This window comes from Dermacentor albipictus, chromosome 1, assembly GCF_038994185.2.
Source record: "Dermacentor albipictus isolate Rhodes 1998 colony chromosome 1, USDA_Dalb.pri_finalv2, whole genome shotgun sequence".
In the NCBI taxonomy this organism is placed as follows: Eukaryota; Metazoa; Arthropoda; class Arachnida; order Ixodida; family Ixodidae; genus Dermacentor; species Dermacentor albipictus.
Window position 1 is genome coordinate 436442155 of NC_091821.1, and position 20858 is coordinate 436463012.

General features: G+C 39.3%; 1 protein-coding gene across 1 annotated transcript in view; it reads left to right on the top strand.

Moving 5' to 3' along the window:
* Positions 1–630: 630 nt before the first annotated feature.
* Positions 631–20858, top strand: part of na (sodium leak channel non-selective protein na) — a 76469-nt gene continuing 56241 nt past the window's right edge. Inside the window, exons 1-9 of the mRNA XM_065439766.2 lie at positions 631–934; positions 1878–1993; positions 6125–6310; positions 6566–6649; positions 7750–7889; positions 9543–9671; positions 12052–12197; positions 15448–15590; positions 18121–18225. Of these exons, the coding sequence (XP_065295838.1) occupies positions 1892–1993; positions 6125–6310; positions 6566–6649; positions 7750–7889; positions 9543–9671; positions 12052–12197; positions 15448–15590; positions 18121–18225 (1035 nt within the window). The 5' untranslated portion in view covers positions 631–934; positions 1878–1891. The remainder of the gene's footprint in view (positions 935–1877; positions 1994–6124; positions 6311–6565; positions 6650–7749; positions 7890–9542; positions 9672–12051; positions 12198–15447; positions 15591–18120; positions 18226–20858) is intronic.

Genomic DNA, 20858 nt, shown 5'->3' on the forward strand with positions numbered 1-20858 from the left:
CATTAAAGAAATAAAATAAGAAAGAAATGCACCTATTCCTAAGGCATAAATAAATGTGATATCCAATTATAAGCACTGATCGAGCGGCCTGAACGCATAAACCAGCGCGCGAAGACACTTCCAAGAAGTCTCACCAGCAGTTTCCAACGGAGCGACCTTGATGCAACCCAATACATTTCGATCGCAGCGCCGCCACAGTATTTTTTGTCGTCGCGTATCTCATTGCAAAGCATTCATCGCCCCAGCCGCTCGTCCCACTCCACCGTATTCGAGCAAATCCTTTCAAAACAACTGTCGCCGCCGCCGTTGCTTTTAGGCGCTAGTGTTGAGTTAAATTAAAATCGCCATCCTCACCAATGAAAGCAAATTTGTTGCAACCTTTATACAGCAAACAATACCAAATTTTTAAATTAAAAGTGAAATAATAAATATGAATTATTTCTTTCAACCAGAGCTTGCAAATTTCTATTTAAAAAATAACAAATTTAAGCGCCCCTTATTGCAAAACCACCGTTACGTTGTGCAAAACCTTAGTTACCTGCAAAAATTATAGTTTCATTTTTTATTGCTAGATGACGTTACAATAAGCAAAACGCAAATGTCCGCTCAACACGTTATATCCTAAAGCTTGAGGCAAACAAGGGACTACTATTATTGGGTTAAATAAGCTCTGGGCTATCTGGGCTGCAACGGAGGATCTTTAAGAGAAGAGAGGAGGTTCGGGGTGCGCGCCAGCCCTTTCCCGCGCGCTTCATCCGCGCTTTTCCTCCTCGTCTCTCGCCGCTCTGGGTGCTCCTTCTTCGAAGAAGCGAGGCGCCGCCGTATCCATCCCTCCGTGGAATGATCAGGCCGGCCGGGGAAAATGCGACTGCGAGTCGTCGTCCTCTTCACCTATCCTGATCATTTCTTAATAGGACTGCCACCGACCTTCAAGGTGAGCGCCCCACATGCGATCACGGCGTATCAGATGTCTCCTATTTTCGCACCGCGCGTTGAGCAAACATCGCACGTCGGCAGCGCGCGCGCGCGCGATGACAGGTAGCCATGAAATCGATGGCGGCCTCGCTGCCGGCAGCTACGTCCCCCGCTTTTCGCACGGCGAAACGGCCGTGGGTCGCCAGGTTTTAGCACATTTATGTGCGCGTTTTACGACTCGTGGTATATAGCGCTGCCTCGGCGGCCTAGGCGTAGCTAGAGATACATTTGAAGCACGAGACGTGCTGCGCCTTTGCTTCGCCACATGCTGCGCCTTCTCCCGGTTCCGAAAACGGCACTCGACGTTTGTGTATACAATATCATCTCTGCCATCTCGCCGCTGAGTGAAACGTAAACGAGTGAAAAAATAAACCGTGTCGTGTGTGTGTAAATATAGGCGCGCACTGCGTGGAGGCCTATATAAGCACGCATTTTATTAGTTTCGTTTAAAACACGAGGAAGTTTATAGATTTGAGAGAGTCGGAAAACTGCCGCGGTGAATGTTGTCCGTCCACGTGCGCAGGAAGCTGATGGCGAGACCGCACGTATCATATACGATACGTGCCCCATAAATTAACTGTAATTAATTTTGATATATATACCGCCAATATTGTGTTCAAATGCTTTATTTTTAGGCGATCATTTGTGTGATCGACTGATATTCTGCAAGCGTGTATTTTGCTTCCTTAAATTGTTTTAATGATGCTTTCTTTTTCTGATTCACCATATATATATATATATATATATATATATATATATATATATATATATATATATATATATATATATATATATATATATATATATATATATATATATATATATATATATTAGGTCCAGTGTATTACTGTTCACTTGATCTTATTGCCGCAGCTTAATTCGGCAAATGGGCCTTTTTGCAGTCTATACGTGAACAATGCTAGCCAGAAAACAAAGTGTCCGAGGAGAACCAATCCTCGCAGACTATGGACCTGATGAAAGCCTTAATGAAAATGCTGATATCGAGTGGGTTAACAAGGTAAGTATCAGTAACCTCTTTCATGACATGTATATATCAGTCTCTTTTTTTTTATCAGTCTTCTGCTCACAGATAAAAATTGAACTGAGGGGTATGAATTAGAACTTTTGATATCTTCACGTTTTCGCACCAACCAAATGACTCATCAATATAGATCTGCACCTACCCTTGCACAGAAAGTTTTGTTTGGGTATAAAAAGCAAGGGTATTGTGAAAATAAAGTGCAGAATTTGCATGTACTGCCCATTTGGAAAAGTTTGATTGCATGCACTTGGCATGTACATAAGTGAACAAGTTCAATAATTGTTATAGAATGTATGTGTACACACATTACTAATTTCCAGGGTTGTAAGATATATCTTAAGGAACATTGAACCTGGCCCATAATGGGTATATTTGTCAGCTCTGGGCACTTGTATCAGAAGTGACAGCAAGCTCGGATATTCATCCTTGCCTCGGGTATTCATTTAAGAACTATATATAATATTACATAAAGGTTAATCAGTGATGATGTATCCATCTTGCTGTGATAACGTATGGCCATTCTAACAAAATAATCATCAATTATTATAAAAATGCTGAAAGTCAAAAGTTCCTGCTGTTGATCGGGAAAAGATACCTTCAGTTTCTCTTATACTCAGTTCAGCTCCTGTATACATACATAAATTTGTAGTCATTGAATTATTCATAATCACTGATATATGCCTATTTTGCTACATGCAACAGGGCACACTGATTTAGCTGCATGATATTATCTCAACTAAATTGAATAAAGTAATTGAGGTCATAGTGCTAGATTCACGCAGACAAGAAAGACGACAGGACGTCCGCGTTAGTCCAGCGCCATGACCTCAATTACTGCAATGAACCAACTAGCCCAAAAATCTACACTCCTCAATTGAATAAACAAATTTAAATGTCTTCCACTCCAACAACTAGCCACATATAATTACATTGCACACAAATAAATTCCCAGTTTCTCAAAATAGTGAAGTTACTTCAAATAAAATTTTCCTCTTAACATTATGCAGACCCAGTGGCTTGTATATACCAAGTTATGTCTCCTACATGTAGATCAATTCATACACAAAATTAAATGCAAACCTATCTCTTGAAGAATTCCTGAGAAATGGGTGATGGACTTTACTGAAGTGCTGAAATAAGTGGTAATGCTTAGTTTCTTGTATAACATGTGTGCTACAGTGTTAGACATAAAGCTCTCCGTTGAAATTTCCGGTTACCTTCACTTATAACTATTGAAGTGGCACATACTTTCTACGAAATCAGCAAGTGCATGCATAGAGAAAAAAAAATAGTTTGCTGTTTACTTAACTGACTCACTCAGGCGAACAGCTTCTCAAAATATTGACGTTGCTTCAAATAAAATTTTACTCTAGCATTATGTAGACCCAGTGAATTGTATATACCAAGGAAGACCCATGTGTAGATCACACAAAATTATGTACAAACCTATGTCTTGAAAAGTTCATAGGAAACGTGGGATGGATTTTACTGAAGTGCTGAAAGAAAGTAAATAATTAGTTTGCTGTTTACTTAACCGGTATAACATATGTGTTGCTTGCTAACATGGCTGTCAAAATTTAAGTGGGTATTTATGATAGCACAGTTACTTTGCTTTTCTCGTTTTGTTCTTTATCTTTATTCACAATTAACCAGCAAGTGGTTGCAGCTTTGTGTAGACATTCTGCAGTGGTGGTAATCAAAACAAGCAGTTATGCGATTTTTCTTGCTACATTGAAGAAGAGGGTGAGAACAGGTCCTTGCAGTGTATATTTATAAAATTATTGCAGTGCTTACATAATCGGATAGTCTACTTAACATATGAAGAGCTGTTGTATATGTTGATTTTTAAAAGTTAGTTCAACATAAAGAGAACAACAAACATTTTGGAAGGCGTTGTGCATCTTTATACTTTGCTTTTACTGCTGGTCTTAACAGGTGCTACAGCAGGCAAACATTCCCAATTCGTGGGTTTGCTGCTGTGCAAATTAAAAGTAAACCACCTGTATCTTTTACCAATGTATAAAGTTAGTAGATACGTAAGCACATTCAAGAATTTGAAATGCATAATGACACTATCACAGTGCATTCCACCTGCAGCAGTGCGTAGTTATAATTGTCACCTTTACATATCTGCTAAGTCCTATAGTCAAGGTAACTGGTAGGCCTTTTACTTCCTGGTGCCATATTCTAAAATGATTCACTTCAGTGATACTGTCGCCGAGGTGATAGTATCGTGAAGTGGATGCTTTAGATAATGAAGTTGTTGAAGTGCCTAGCTGCATGGCAAATCAACGTGTCTGGAGCAAGACACGCTGTGAGAAAGCAGAACTCCTACATACTTGCTGCATTCCACTATATGCAAGCTACAAGCTTGACAAGTAGTACTGTTGTAATGTTTATGTTTTTTGGTATAGTGAGAGAAATGCGTGAAAACTTTGTTTTGAGGTAACTAGAATTAAAGGCAATAAGTACATTTATTTCAAAAGTTTCTTTTGATGAAGAGAAAAAATTCATTTATTCAGTAGCTCTCTGCAGATATCATCAGTCTTCTTTCGTCTTCTCGACTTCTTGCTTAACGAGCTTCCAACCTTCATCATTAAAAAATGCAGAGCTGTGCTTGTTGCAAAATTGATAATTCTTACTGAGTCTCTGCCCTGCTTAGCAAACGAAAGAAATACCTTAGTACTTTTGCTGATACGCATTCACTGCAGAGTGATGTTGAAGAGTTAAAAATTCAATTCTCATGTTACCAATGTCTATGTTTGAGAACTATCTTGGTTCATTGATACACATCACCAAGATAGCTCTAAAGAATCAACTACTTCTGCTATGCTAGAAATGTTCTTGTAGTCTCACAACCTCGTCATTCTTTTTCCTCCGTATATACATGGAGTGTTTTGTATTCTTACAATCATATTTGTCTGTTGTTTTTACTACTTATGATTATGATTTTGACATAGCTGGCCTTATCTGCGGCTTAACTTCCCATGTTTCACATTTGACAAAAAGATTGATGGTCTCTTATTGCTGTCAGGCACATTAATTGTGCCAGTCAGTTAGTTTAGAAACATATTATGCATGAAGAAAGTGAGAAAAAGCTACTTAGTCTCTCACAACTATAGTTTGCTAATGTATATTTTTATCAACATGAAATCAACAGGAAATGATATCACAGACTGCATCTTTGTATAGAAAACAATTAGACTCAGAATTTGTGAACAGAGCAAAGTATTAATTACTTCTCTCCATCTTGCGGGTTTCCACAGAACTATTACTTCAAAGCAAAGTACCCTCATTTTTCCAAATTATAGCTTGTGTGGTTACCTTAAAACGTTTAATACAATGGCAGTTTCTTCTGAGCTACTTTGCTTTGTAGCTATCGCAGTGTACAGGCTCGAAAAATAGGAAGAGCACATAGGAAAGAAACCTCATAGCTGTAACGTGGCTGGTTAAGCAAAATTTACATATGTTGTCTGTTTGTTCTGGGTCATATGATACAACAAAAATTGTTTCAAGTAAGTTTGTCTACAGTGATATACAGCTACAACAAATTGATATTCTGGCTGACCAACATCATTTTAAGTGATCTGCAATGTGCGATTTCTCTTTTCATGCGAAACCAGACAGCGCATATGTACCAAGTTGTACACAGTGAAAATGTAGCTAATAAATATAGTAATCTAATGTAATATTCTTAACTAGGTGCTTATTACATATGCTTTTCTTTTTACTGACAAAATTTGATGATACAGCTTTAGTGGTTCTTATATATTGGCCACCGCACTACCAGCGAGCATTGTAAATCACATAGTTTGTGCGTAATATGTAGGGTGTACCAGCTAACTTTAGCCAAGCTGTTCAATGGAAAATAAGATTGAAAAAGAACTATGAAAGGCATGATTTTAAGACCAAATAGTGTACATCTTATAGCTGTATTGTGCACTTTGTTTTGTTAATCTTCTTTTTCGTTGAACGGCTTGGCTAAAGTTAGCTGGGACACCCTGTATATATGTCTGTGATTAAAGCTACATTTAGCAGCATATGCAAAAGCCGTTTGTGCACTTTTTCCAGCTGTCTGTGCATGTCAGCTGTGCTCGCTTTATGCAGGTATGGGTGCGACGAGTACTGCGTATGTGTGCGCTTCTGTCCTTGGTTTCTGTCAGCCTCAACACCACACGAACATTTGAGAAGCACCCACCCCTTGTGTACGTCACCTTCTGCTGGGACATCTTTGCCACTCTGCTGTTCACAGCAGAGATGATTGCCAAGATGCACATCCGTGGGCTCATCACGGTATGTGAACAGTTCACATATGTTTGATATCTCAACAATTTCTGTGCAAATTCAGAAACTCAAGCCTGGTAGATACGCCTTACACAAGTTGTGGAAGATATAGCTGGATTCATTAAATGTCCAATGACATAATTTCCTTTCTTCACAATATCTTGCTATTGCTGCCTACTCTGTATTTTCTTAGTCCACAGTCACAAAACTGCTGTCTTTCTGATTTTATATATATATATATCTTTTCTTTTTCTGATTTTTCAGGGAGAGTCACCCTACCTTAAAGATCGGTGGTGTCAGTTTGATGCCACAATGGTATTTTTTCTTTGGATATCAGTTATTCTTCAGGTAAGTTTCATGACAGTGATTCTGTGCTTTACCACATTTAAAGCTTTAACAGGAAGGTAGAGCTAATTTAAAACAAGCTATTCTGTTTGCAGTATTCAGTGTTACATCACTGCTGTACAGTTATACATATATCCACAATACCAAACTGAAAATGTTGTTGTACATAGGTATCTTTATATATTGATCGACTGACCTCAAAATTGTACCACAAAAATCTTTATAGACCCTATTCACAAGTTAGTTCGCTCACTGTAAATAAATGGCACTTGCGCCGAGTCTTGGTATATGTTGCTTCAAGACCTGTCGCATTGCCTCCACGACAGTTTGATTCCCGGTTGTTGTGGGCACATTCCGAAAGGTATGGAATGCAAAAACGCTCCTGTAATTAGATTTAGGGGCCCACTAAAGAAAACCAGATGGTTGAAATTCATAATCCCTCGTAACCCACTGTGTATATTGATAATGCTAAGCCCCACGTTTTCTTAAAATCTGTTAAAATGCATGCACACTTGAGTAAGGTTTCTTCCTAGTTGGTGGATTGACATTTGTAGCATTCACACATAAATTTTGGTACTAAAGGCTGATCAGCTCGCACCATTTTTGTTCACAGTGGTGAAGCATTGAAAAAAGATGTACCACTCGTTAATGGCATTCGGTTAACTCTGGTTTACTGTAGCTGCTATCATCCCAGATTTTCTTTGTCCTTCTATCTTTATGCCACAATCTTGGTATGAAAGATCGAACTGTCATCTAACTCAAACCAAAGTGTTGCTATGGCAGAACTTAATTATTAATTATTACATGCAATATACCATGATATGGGGTATGGTTGGAAGGGGACTATACTGTATGTTGTTCCTTCTGTTAGTTTTAGGATTATGGCCATTTTATTATGTTTCAAATCATTCCGTAAGCCCATATATTTGTAGCCCTTGTATGTAACTGATCTTATAAACTGCATGCATCTAGTATCTACTGTTTCTTTAATCAACACAAAACATTGTGTAGCTTTTGTACATGTTTCAGCATAAATCAGTCATGGGGTATTTTGCAGAGATGAATATTGAAAGGTAACACTTGTCTCTGGCTTCATCTGGTAGGTTTTCGAAATCACGGAAGTGGTTCCCAAGTTCTCCTACCTGTCTATCCTGCGAGCTCCTCGACCTCTCATCATGATCCGATTTATTCGAGTCTTCCTCAAGTTCTCAATGCCAAAGTCCAGAATCAACCAAATTTTCAAGTGAGTGCGACATGTTACTTTGGCGCTACTTGTTATGTCTGCATCTTAATGATGATAGCCATTATGCAGATTGTTCACAAGAACTCATGTTCCTGGGGTTGTCATCAGAATTGACTTTAACATTTTAAAGAAAGGGAATGAACAGTTCAGAAGAATGGACTGTTGGGCCAGTTGGTGCGTCATGTAGTGTCGTTGAGTGGAGATCTGGCGGGAAGAAACAAAGTTGACAGGACAGACACTCTCTCACAACTCAAAAAGAGTTGTAAGAGAGCGTCTGTCTTGTCCACTTTGTTTCTTTTCGCCAGTATTTCCACTCTGTGACACTACGGAATGAGCAGTATCTGCACATCATTAAATGGTGTCAGCATATTGTAAATGACACATGCATGGTGAAGCGGCTTGTGTAAATGCATTTATTGCAAAAATGCATGGGTTTCCCTCTGCTATCATCAGTAAATCTTGTTTACTGTCTAAGTTAAAGAGTTCTTTAGATGAATTTATTTCTGACAGAAGTGATTCATAAGAAGGCAAAACAACTGAAGCACAATGCTGATAATTCATAGGGCTAGTTGGTCTTTACATCTGAGCGATGGTTACATTACACTGGTTATAAAAAAATAACATGAATGAAAGGTTAAACTAGACACAAAAATACACCTTGTTTTTGTGTCTTGTTCTGTCTTTTATCGGAGTGATTTTCTTGTAACCTGTGTAGTGCAACCACAGCATGGGCCTTAGAAAGCTGTCTATGTTCACAAGTGTGTTCATGAACCATTTGCACACAGGATTGCTTATTTCAAAAATGGAAACTACATACAGAGGGTGCTATATTGATCAATATCTAGCACTAAAATATGCATGCTGCAATATGCCAGACTTGACACTTCTGATCTAAAGTATCTGTCCAGGCAACTCCCTAGTAAAAAAAAATAGAAGAAAATGTTTGTCTTGTTTGAAGATACACACAGGAGCTAATGAAAGTTTTAGAAGCATAAAAGTGACAAGAGCTGAAGCATGCAGCCAGAAATTGAGGGGTGCACTCAGCACTCGAATGTAAGCTAAACACATAGGGATCAAGCAGATATTTTTCATAGTGATATTGTTCAGAGCACTTCTGCGAGCACCTGAATGTTTGTTTGCATGGTACTAGCGAGATTTCATTAGGTAATAATCTCTCACAGTGACAATAATCAAAGGAATATGTTTTGCACATGACACAAAAACAGAAAACCACCAGGCAAGTTGACGAGCTTACACATGAGAACAGTTCAGAAACTTGAGGGGTACAGGAGTGGCACACTACTTTGCATTCCTTTTACTGCGCCCTTTTTGTTTTCGTGCAGTTGTGTAAATGTGTATGCAGGACACATGCGAGCAGCCGGCCTTTTGTTATATTGCCCACATCTATATATTTAGGCTATAACGAAATTCTTCTGAATCGGCTTTGTTTTTTCTTTTTGCTTATGTGTGTACATATTGTAAGCAGCAAATGTTTTAAATTAATCACTGACTGCAAACATAATTTTCCTCAGACATTTCATGAAACCCGGAGAATGAGCCCTAAAAAAGTGCACTCGCAAATCGCAGCTAATCTGGTGCAGAAATACCATATTGCTAATCGAGCTTGCTTGTCCTTGTTCTTATGCTCCGCAGGCGATCAAGCCAGCAGATATACAATGTGACATTGTTCTTCCTGTTCTTCATGTCTCTGTATGGTCTGCTGGGAGTACAGTTTTTTGGCGAGATGAGCAGCCACTGTGTTAGAAATGGAACGATTGCAGAGTGAGTCTATTGACTGTTTTTAAGGTGCGCCCTGCTATAGTACGAGGCACTCGGTTTTTGCACTCTGGCGCTCAGGGCGATGTCATTTGTATGGTAATAACTTTTAAGAGTTGCCACACTATGGGTGATGAAGAGTATCAGAACTAGGAGTGTCACTAAAGCCAACACTTTGACAAGCATTAAAATGCTGGATTCTCGTTCTAACAATTGGCGGCAGCGGTGGCATATGAACCAACACCTCCAAATGCACCGTTTTGAGGCACCAGTCTCTTCGGAGGCGTGCATTTGTATCCCACCGCTGCCAACAACTGTTAGAAAGAGAATCCAGTGTCGCTATGGTAATAGCTTGCAAACTGCAAACAGCAACTGCAAAAGCAGTTGTTGTCATCACAAAAAAAAAATTCTCATTGTCGATAAACCTCGGCTCCAGCACCATTTCTTGTTCTACCATTGTTCATTTCGAGCCTACATCTTCCCGTGGACCCCTCTTTTGTTTTGGATTTTCACCCTATAGATGGTAACTCTTTGAAGCATGGTGATCACAGCAGATGACTATTATTTCACTAGTTTTCCTCTTTGCCTTCGTGGTAGTTATGCCCCTTCCTTGTCATCACAATCTCCACAATTTTCCAACCCTATACCGTTTACTTCAGGGCAGTGGTAACTCTATGGCTCTGCAATGGCAAGTGGAGGCAAAACCATTTTCTGCTAGCTCAACAGCAGCACAGCGGCACCTCTTGTGTGACTGCATCAAATCTTATTGGTCCATATGAAAATATTTTATTTTTAATTCAGTAGCATCTTTTTATTGTCTCTTACCTCCTACATTTTTTTTTGTTGTTGTTGTTGAGTAAACAAGTTTCTTTGAAATAAACATCTGTGCTTGAAAGAGTAAAGTAAATATATGCTGACAAACCTATACAGTCGCAAGTTATGGCCTTTTTAAAAGATACTATTTTGGCTTCCCTTCTAAAGTGTTTTTGATATGCTGCATGAGTATGAGTGTGGTTAATTGATAAGCTGGCTTCTGTGCACAACACAAAACAAGGAACATAACAGAAGAAATTTAACTTGTGTGATGCATCTTCACAAGTTTGTTGCAACCAGGCCTAGAATAATACTGCATTTGCATATCTCCCCATTTATGGCATGAAAGGAAGGCTACTCTCCTTTACCATGCATGAATTCACTGTGGCACACTTATAGGGGGCTTGAAACAGTGCATTAAAGCATCTTTAGAACTGCAACTAATTTCAAGAGTGGTCAGTGGCAGTGACAGTTATGTTGATCATAGGTTCATTCTTAAGTTTATAAACTACAGAGGCTCTGTGAAGTACACCTTATTGTAGGGCTACAAGATTAACACTGACCACATAAAGTTCTCTAATGTGTATTGAAAGCCTGATTCACAAACATTTTTGCACTCCACCTACGTTGGAATGTGACCACCGTTGCTAGGAACCAAACCCATGGCATCGTGCTCAACAGTACATGTGGAATTGAATCTAACATAGCTTTAGCATGCTGCCAACCAGCATCAGTGCATTCATGGTTATCATGGCCAAAATAAATACAAAATTAATTAGTTAAATTATGGTCTTTTATGTACCAAATCACGATCTGATTATGAGGCACGCCACTGTGGGTGACTCCAGGTTAATTTTGACTACTTAAGAGTTCTTTAACAGGCACCTAAATATAAATACACGATTATTTTTGCATTTCACCTCATCAAAATGCAGCTGTGCAACCGGGACTGAACCTGCGTTCACAAAATTAGCAGTGCAGTGCCATAGCCACAAAGCTGCCACAGTGAGGGAAAGGAATGCGTCTGCTGTTATCATGGCTGAAACGAGTGCCATGGGGCACCTACTGATGAAATTTGATAACTGGTTGAGCGTAACGCCGTGAATCAACACAGGGACTATGAGAGACATAATATTGAAGAGCTTTGAATTAAATTTGACCACCTGGTGATCTTTAACGTGCACATGGAGCTTGGTAGATTAGTAGTACTATTTTACGATTCCATCCTCGTCAAAATGTGGCTGCTGCAGCCAATAGAACCAAATCTGTGGCTTGGGTACCTGCTGTCACCTTTAGTTCCATGGAATACATTTTGTCTAAAACCACAGTGGAGTCATCGTGAAATGCAAAATGGATGCCCCCATGCTAGACAACAGAACACTGGAAACTCATCAGAAATATGTTTCATGTCGTTGCCACTCTGGCCTCTGAGCCAGTGTGGAAGAGAATTATATTCACTGTCACAAGCCTAGTTGTCAGAGGATTTTCAGCCCACTGCTTACACTGTGCCTTGATGCATAAGACTCCATAGCCAAGAATTGCTTGTGTCCTAATAGTTCCATTATTTTTACAGGAGGGTCACGCTGAACGACCTTGCAGTGCCAGACGCCTACTGTTCAATGGACAAAGAGTCCGGGTATGAATGTCCTCAGGGAATGGTGTGTATGGATCTGAATCTTCCAAAGAGCATTTCTGGGTTCAATGGCTTCGACGATTTCGGTAGGTTCCCTATTTTTCTTTCACCTATTGCTGAGTATAGTGTTCAGTTTATCCTTGTCCTGTGTGTTTGTTTAGGTTAGTTAGATGTTCATGCAAAGTTTTCAGGAATCGTTATTATGTGAGGATTTTTTCCACCTGTTTTGTTAATGTGTGTGTAAGCTAAAATGTAAGCAAATGTGATTAGGAATTACGAAATGCATCAATGTGATGCATTGAGGGCCTCATATTTAAAATATGTGGCCCTATATGTGCAGTTATGCATTATATGCAACCACATAAAAGTGCAGTATAATTGTGATGAGGATGGGTATGATAATGATGGTGATGCATTGAAGTAGGCAGCTGGTGCTCATTTATAAACAGCACGCACCAAAATTAATTAATCAGTTAACCTACATCCTGAGGTGATTTCAAAGCGAGTACAACTATTATGATTTCAGGGTTACTGCTAATTACTATTTTTTGCTACCATTCCATAATTAACATTCACCTCTGGAAGTACTTATTGGTACTAAATGCTTTGAAGAGGAAATATGATTGTATAGTTATATGAGAGGTGTCAAGGAACTGCTATTGCTATGAGGTAACCAAGTCTAACAAATATATGTGTAATTGGCATGAAAACAACTTATTGTCAAGTTGAGGTTGTACCTAATCACCCTGTAGACATTGTGTGTGGTCTGACTGTGTTAAAGCTGCTTTTCATTGTAGATCGCAGAGAGTGAATAAGTTTGCAGGCCGTGAAATGTTTTAAGATTATGATAACAATAAATACCTTTTACAATATTTATCCTCTGTCATTTTCTCTGCTTAGCACTGCATCATCTTGAACGTGTAGGGAGTAGTCACCGTGTTCAGATTTCCAAGATGATATAGTTAGTGGTCCTGAAATTAAAAATAGTCTGCCTTTCTTGACTAGAAATGTCACTTATTTTGACTCTGAAATGTTTATTGACAAACTCCAACAGCAGTAACATGCACATGCATGTATTCTTTGCAAGTGATATAGAGAGCAATTGTATGCTGTCCATAAATATTCACGCAAGCTATTGCCAGTCACTTTGTACCATAAAGTGGCAACTTGTTTGTGTGTGTTATTCAAGCCACATCCTTCATGTAATACCCTACAGTGGTCCCCAAGAAAATAAAAGTAAAGTTAAATTTAGGTCCAGTTGCCCAATAAACTGCGTCTCTCACATTGTTATTGCAAATGCTGTCTCTGAAGTCAAGTGCAGTAAGCTGTGCTTATGGTAACGAAACAGCATAATGCAAATACAAAAGGCATCGCATATCACACTTGTAAAGAATATCCCATCCAGTAAGTTTCAAGGAGTTTCTTATAGAGTCCCTACTGAGGAGTCGGATAGTATAGTTTACATGGTACCTTCGAAAAAGATAAATACTTACACCTTTACTTAAACCAATGACCAGGCTTTAAGGCCATTCAGCATGGACTTCACAACATCGATCTCCACAGAACCAATTGGCATGGTTGATAGATCCCAGAACTAAAGGAGAAAGAGCCTTGCCACTCTTGTTATTTGGCAGTGCCAATGGCAGAGTTCTACAGGTTTTCCTGCTCACTTTAATCCTAGCGCCAGCTGTAATAATCCGAGTGCCAGGCTATTTAATCCAAGTGCTAAACATTTAATCCTTAGATCAACGTATTTATTCTCAGCACCAGCACAAATAGGATGCGCACCAGTGAATTTAATCCAAGTGCCAACGTGTTTAATCCAAGTGCCAGCAACTTTAATCTAAGTGCCTGCCAATTTAATAGAGGCACTAAAAACAAGATTGCAAAATAAAAAGACTGAAACATTGAAATTCATTTACTGGAAGATGACAGCACTCATTTTTGTGGTCGTTGCTAACCATTTATCAAATGAATGAATGTGGTATTTTTCTGGAGGCCTAGAGACAGGCACTTATATACTTCAGTAAAAAACAATATTCACAAAAATTGGATAGCGCCATTGATCTCTTGCTTGCAGTTTGTATAATCAATGTGCAGTTATATTAAAAAAAAAGACAGTGCTAAGTTTGTTGGGTAAACTGTTTTTTGCTTAAAGGTTTTTGCTTACCTTTGGAGCAGCATGTGAGTGGAAAGGCAGGTTTTTTATCATTGCTTTTTATTTAATGGAAAATAAAAAAAGGAAATTTTTAGTTAGTAGTTTTAAATTATTCTTCGTCTATTTGAAGTGTGAACAAATTTTGTTTGTAAGGTACCATTGACGGCGTCTTGCTTTTCCAGCCCAGCAAGCGAATTTCGACAAGTCCATGAGAAAGTAGCCCGAAGGCCATTTGCTAGCAGATGACAATAAATTTCTGCCAGAATGCCATCAGTCACATACATGATTAGCAGAAATTGTGTTACTGCTACGAATAATTAAACTTACGAGTTCTTGGTTGCTTATAAAATGATAACCTGATGGTGCTTTAAGCCTTCGTAACCTCTAAGCATGTACACTAAAATTTTAAAAAAATCTTGGTGTTTTACATCAAAATTTTGTCCATAATGTGACATTTCTTTCTATGCAGAATACCCCAGTTATTCAGACTGGGATACATAGCGCAAAAAATTACACAGGGACAAGCAGAACACAGGACGAGCGCAGGAGTCTGCTCTATTGTAGTAGCGTCCCAGTGAGTATATATATACTCACCAGCTGCAATAAATCATTTGTTGAAAGTTAGCTCTCGTCCTGTGTTCTGCTTGTCCCTGTGTAATTTTTTGCGCTATGTATCCCAGTCTGAATGCATTCCACCAACACGCCCAAACTTCTTCCCTGCCCAGTTATTCATCAGGTAAATGTTAGCAGTGACCACAGGAATGAGTGCTGTCGTCTACCAGTAAATGTATTTCTATGTTTCAGCCATTTTAATTCGCAATCTTGTTTTCCCCCAGAATTCCTTCATTGTATGTAAAGAGGTCCTTGAGGATTGTAGTGATAATTTTTTAACTCTGGATATTTGAAATAACATGCAAAACCACAAACTAAACAAGAAAAATGATTGTGACCAAGTTAAACAAAGCTTCTATGCTCAGCACCGATGTGCCAAATAAATTTCGTTATTAGACTTGTGCAGTAAGGTCTTTCCTGCATGTTAGAATATTTCACATGCTTTCTGTCTTCTGCTCGCCAGTGATGAGATCTGCAGGTCACTCCTGACAGCCATTTCTGACTGTACACTCAGGAAATTCTACGCTAATTAAAGCTCTATTCCTTTCCCGCATTCTCTGCTGCAGCCCATAGTTTTTTTACCGTGTACCAAGCAGCCTCCCCCGAGGGATGGGCCATTCTCATGTACCAGGCCATGGATAGTCTTCCAGCGTGGAGAGCCACCTTCTACTTCACCACCATGATATTCTTTCTCGCATGGTTGGTCAAAGTGAGTCACATGCCATTTTGTCACTGTTCGTTAATGTGTGATACCTAGATCTACACTCCTGATTTCTTGTGCCCCTGATGACCATAGTGGGGGAGAGCTAAACTGAAAGCAAATAAAACATTGACATACACGCTTTAAAACGTGTTTTTTCTGGCTCATTCATTCTGAGAATGGGGTAGTGCTTAGATTTGGTGGGACACCAAGATTCTACAATGTACAGTACGCGTGCACATATGTCGGCCGGTTGTGGTAAAATTAAATCGAAGCCGATGTATGACTTGATGTGTTCATGTTTCTCGTGCTTTTTTTAAAATTGGGCAAATCCCCTGGCTTACATAAGTTGCCAAGGATACCCTCCAAGTATAGGTAAAGCAATTAAAATGTGCAGACTACTGATATCTTTATAAATTGCTCTGCTAATTAAAATCACTAAACAAGAAGAAAAGGGGTTAACTGAGGGGCCTGATTTTATTAGTCATATCATCAGGAGCCAATAAACATGGACACCAAGGACAACATAGGGGAAATTACTTGGGCTTAATAAATGAAGTAAATGAAATGAAACCACCTCATGCGAAGGTTGTGGTATCGTTCCCCACCTGCGGCAAGTTGTTTTTTCATCGACTTTCATTTTCCATTAATTTATCGTTTTTTTGTTTCATTTATTGAGCACCAGTAATTTCCCCTATATATTGTCCTTGGTGTCAGTGTTTGTTGGCTTCTTATGATATGACTAAATAAATTCATTGTTATATAAGGGTCACTGTGCAGAGAAATTGAGAATAGGATATATATTGGTGCACCTGTCAGGCCAGGTGAATGATCAAGAGCATTACCACAGTGACCAAAATGCGAGAGAAAGTTGCTGCAAGCATCAGCTGGATGCATATGTAATCAAGAGAGACTTCCTCAAGAGCCTGTTAGATTAATGTTGCGCAGCAGTTATTCAGAAATTCATACCAGCACACAGTCACAGTCAGGAAATGCATACACCATCCTCACGAGATTGCAGAAAGGGCATACCACGTCCTTTTGCCCAGTTTATAACTATCTCCGTGACACTGTGGCTGCTACTTGCTTAATAATGGAGTAGTGATGGAGCAACACCTGTTTCCTCAGCGAACAGGTTGTCCTTGATGGGCTAGTTTTATATCCTTATTACTTCAAAGAGAAATGCGTTCTCTTCAATAATGCTACCAACTTTGGATAACTGTATTTGCCAACATATTGTACTGTGCGTGAAGCTGGTGTAGAGGGTGAGCTTTCATTCAGACACACACACAATTGTTCTGTAACATGTCCACAACCCACGGTGCAAAATATTTAGAATCATATTTAGAAATATTTAGAAATCATGGTGAGTTTGGAAAAGCAAGGCAACTCAACAGCTCATGCTTGAGACAGTCTTTCCTGTCTGAAAAACAGCACCAACCTAATTAAAGTAGTGAGGTGTCCCCTTCACATGGTTTGATGGTGCACCCGTCCACTGCACGTGCATATACATTCACTGTGCCCAAAGCCCATGCGCGTGCAGTTGTGCCACTGGCAATCTATTAATGGTAGCAGTAACATGACTCCAGTATGCCAGGTCGCCCTAAATGGCGCACTACTGCAATGGGGCAGAAAAATGAACCATGTACGTACAAGCTACATGTGCTGTTGCATGCCGTGATTATGGCGGTGCTCAATCATTAAAAATTGGTGATGGCAGTTGCTTCTGCTCTTCAGTTCTGGTGAAATTGACGCTGTGCATTTTCACCAATGTTTGCTGTAGTTCATGTGACGAACTCATGGTGGGTGTTTGCACTTTCTAATCTCACAGCAGCACCATTTTGGGACTCGTGCAGTAAAGAACTTTCACGGCAATTATAACCTGAAGTACCATACATGTGGAACTGGAATTAGAGCCCATGTGATCTGAGCTTAACTTCTAAAGCATTGCCTGCAGTCTGCATGTCAATCAACCTTGAGGTCTGCTTTAGTTGCACTCATTGTAGCTCATCCATTAGCATGGTAGTTTGCTTGGTGTGCTATGGTATGCTGCACATTGTTGTGGTAGGAGAATATATTGATATGCGACTTTCTTTTGCAAAAATAGGCATATGTCCTGACCCACGCAGCAGTATACTACAGCATGCCTCAAGTGTAATAGCGATATCTTGGGCATTAAATTCAGTGCAGTTCAGTTATGTTTTTTGCTGATGCTGTGGATACTCGTTACAGTGCATCAAGCCATTTTCAGCAGTTTGCCAACCCAGTTTGCTTTGTTCTGAATTGTAACACTGAACTTAGCATCAAATTGTGTCTTCTTGACTAATTTCCTTTTAGCTACTGTGTTGTGCCCTTGATATATGGTGCTATGTTCTGCAGCACCCCTGAGAGTCAATAAAGTATTTTTACCATGACCACAAACTTTATCTTGGAGTAAATGTGCCTACCATACTAGCACGCACAGTGTGCAAAGTTCGCTTTCACTGTCACGCTTCAGTTTTTCTCTGATTCAAGTATTTCTGTGGTCTTTTCTCTGCAGAATGTTTTCATTGCGGTCATCACAGAAACATTCAATGAGATTCGAGTACAATTCCAGCAAATGTGGGGAGAAAGGGTCCAAATTCAAACAGAATCAACACCTCAGGTGAGAAATGCATTCATTTATAAGTAAAAAAATATTTCTTTTCAATCGTGCTGTGAAATTCTTCATTGTTATAAAGCATTTAGGGATGCTGCTTAACAACTGCATCATTTTACGTGCTTAATTTGGGCACCTACTGTAGTCTGTCAAGTGAAAATTATTTCATGACATTTTTTTTTAATTCTCCCAATTGCAATTACATTGACATACCATATTTACTCGATCCTAGCGTGCCCTGAGTCGTAACACACACCCAATTTTCACCGCCAGAAATGAAAAATACAGTGCCCTTGATTGTAACACCCACTTTGATCTTCATATTTAACAACAACAAAAAAGAAACATAACACGCTTGAATTTTAACTCGGCAGATTTTCATAACAGTGAGACTAGTGGTGATTTGTTCGTGCTTGCAAACAGAAAATATATTGCGATGCAGCCATGGTGGACCTTGCAATGCTTTGTCGTCACTGTCAACAAAGGTATTGCATACCATGAGAGCCAAGGGAGTTCCTCAAGCATTATTGCACAACAAAAAATACACGAATGTAAGAGAAGAAGAACGCATGGTGTGTGTTCTTCTTCTCTTACATTCGTGTATTTTTTGTTGCGCAATAATACTTGAGTAATGGATTACCAACTTGCCTGGAATGCTTCTCTCATTAAGCCTAAAGAGCTTACGCAGGATGCACAAACAATAACACAGCTGCAGAGGACATTTGGATTGATTCGAGCTACAGCCATTTTTAATGACAGCGAGAATAACTCTTCACCGTTGCTGTTTTGGTTTTGTACTTGATTCTAATGAGCCTGCCATTTTGTAGTAAATTATTCTAGAAAAATGAAAGTGCCTTATAATCGAGTTAATACGGCAATAGGAATAACCTATGTCTATAACTGTGACAGGTAGATGCAATTACTGATGTGCAAGGTTCAGTAACTTTCCTTTCCTTCTGGGCTTTGTCTGTAGTTCTAAACCAGGAATCTTGTGACCAAAGAAGCGAAAGAAAATAAGGACTGCCACGACTGCACATGGTGATGACCTTCAGTGTGTAGCTGTGTAGAAAGCAGTGTACGATAGATGCTTTGCTGCTGCCTAGCTTTCAGCATTTGAGCCTTAGCACTTGTGATCCTAGCTTTCAGCACTTGAGCCGTAGCACTTGTGATATTATACTACACTAGCAAATGCAAAGTTAGCTACGCCTGATGCTTGTAGCACAACTACACTTTCACCTGACTTGTCTGTGCACCCAGAGCTCTGAACTGCTACCTTGTGCACAGTAACACTTGGTAAATGGCGGGCTGCCGCATTGCGCCGTGATAGTCACTTGTGTCTCCCTTGATGTAGTGCTCAACAAGACATCTTTGGGTTTTATTTCTCATATGTACGCAGCATGACCTTTACTTTTTTCTTTGGTGTCCCATCTGCAGGATGTCCAATCAGTTTAAGGCATTATGAATTTTGTTCTGCTTCTTTCTAGCAGCAGAGAATATCTATTACTGGAATTACCACACAAATATCGACACCATTCAAGTGAAGCTTTCATGTACAGTGTATAGCTACAATATGAACTATCCTAGTCGTGCAGTAAAAATCTGATGATAAGCACTCACTTCCAAGTGACCGGAATGCCACTATAGTAAAGAGCATCCTATGGATCATAGTAAAATGAAATTGTAGAAAATGTAAACATAAATAAGGGAGCAAGCATTCTAAAGACATAGACGGGACAGGTGGTGACCAGCTTTCAATCAACTTTGACCATCATAAGCCTTGAAATTTACTCCTCACCACAACGTCGCAGAATACAATAACTACCCTAATTAATCAATGGTTGATATAAACATCTGTGCATATTAGGAAATGTCTTCGCTTCATGCATGCCAATTTTATGCCAAACATACAACTTCCATCTCATGAGTGTACTTCACAAGATAGCTCCGTTTTATAGAAACATTTACCTACCACAGTGCTATACTGCTTTTGAACATTGAGGTATTTTTGATAGAGCTTGCATTTTGTAAAATGAACATGACACACGTTTATTTATGTTTTTTTTTTCATTAAAAGTGTGGATGCAAGATTAAATATATGTAAAATTACTCTATTACTCGATAGAACCTGGCATTAAGCACAGGGAGATGCTGATCAGACTAGCGATATTAGCTAGTGAATCCACATGAACTCGTGCCTAACGCAGCTCTTGAATGAGAAATCAAGTGAGTTCGTGTGCACAAGCATAAGCCGCTGGGTTATTTTAATTTTCTGCCTTAATATACACCCTGCATTATTCTCTGAACAATGCAGCAGGGCAAGCTTAGCAAGGTTTTTTTTATGATGAGATTCCCACAGGCAGTAACATTACTGAGCCATGTCAGGAGCTGTGCTATCTTACCGTGCTATCAGTATGGCTAGAATACACTGACCCAGCAGAACTGTATAAATATTTCTGGATGGAGCTTTTAAGTTATAAGCTTAGCTATATAGCAGTAAGGGGGTTCACTTTTGTGTGTGCAGTCATAAATGTGAGGCACTGCACTAGTTTGCACCATTAAGGCTTACTATTGTGCTTTCAGGTAAATGTGGTGCGTGTGGCATATTAAATATCTACGGTACTTGCTTTTGGTATTGTAGG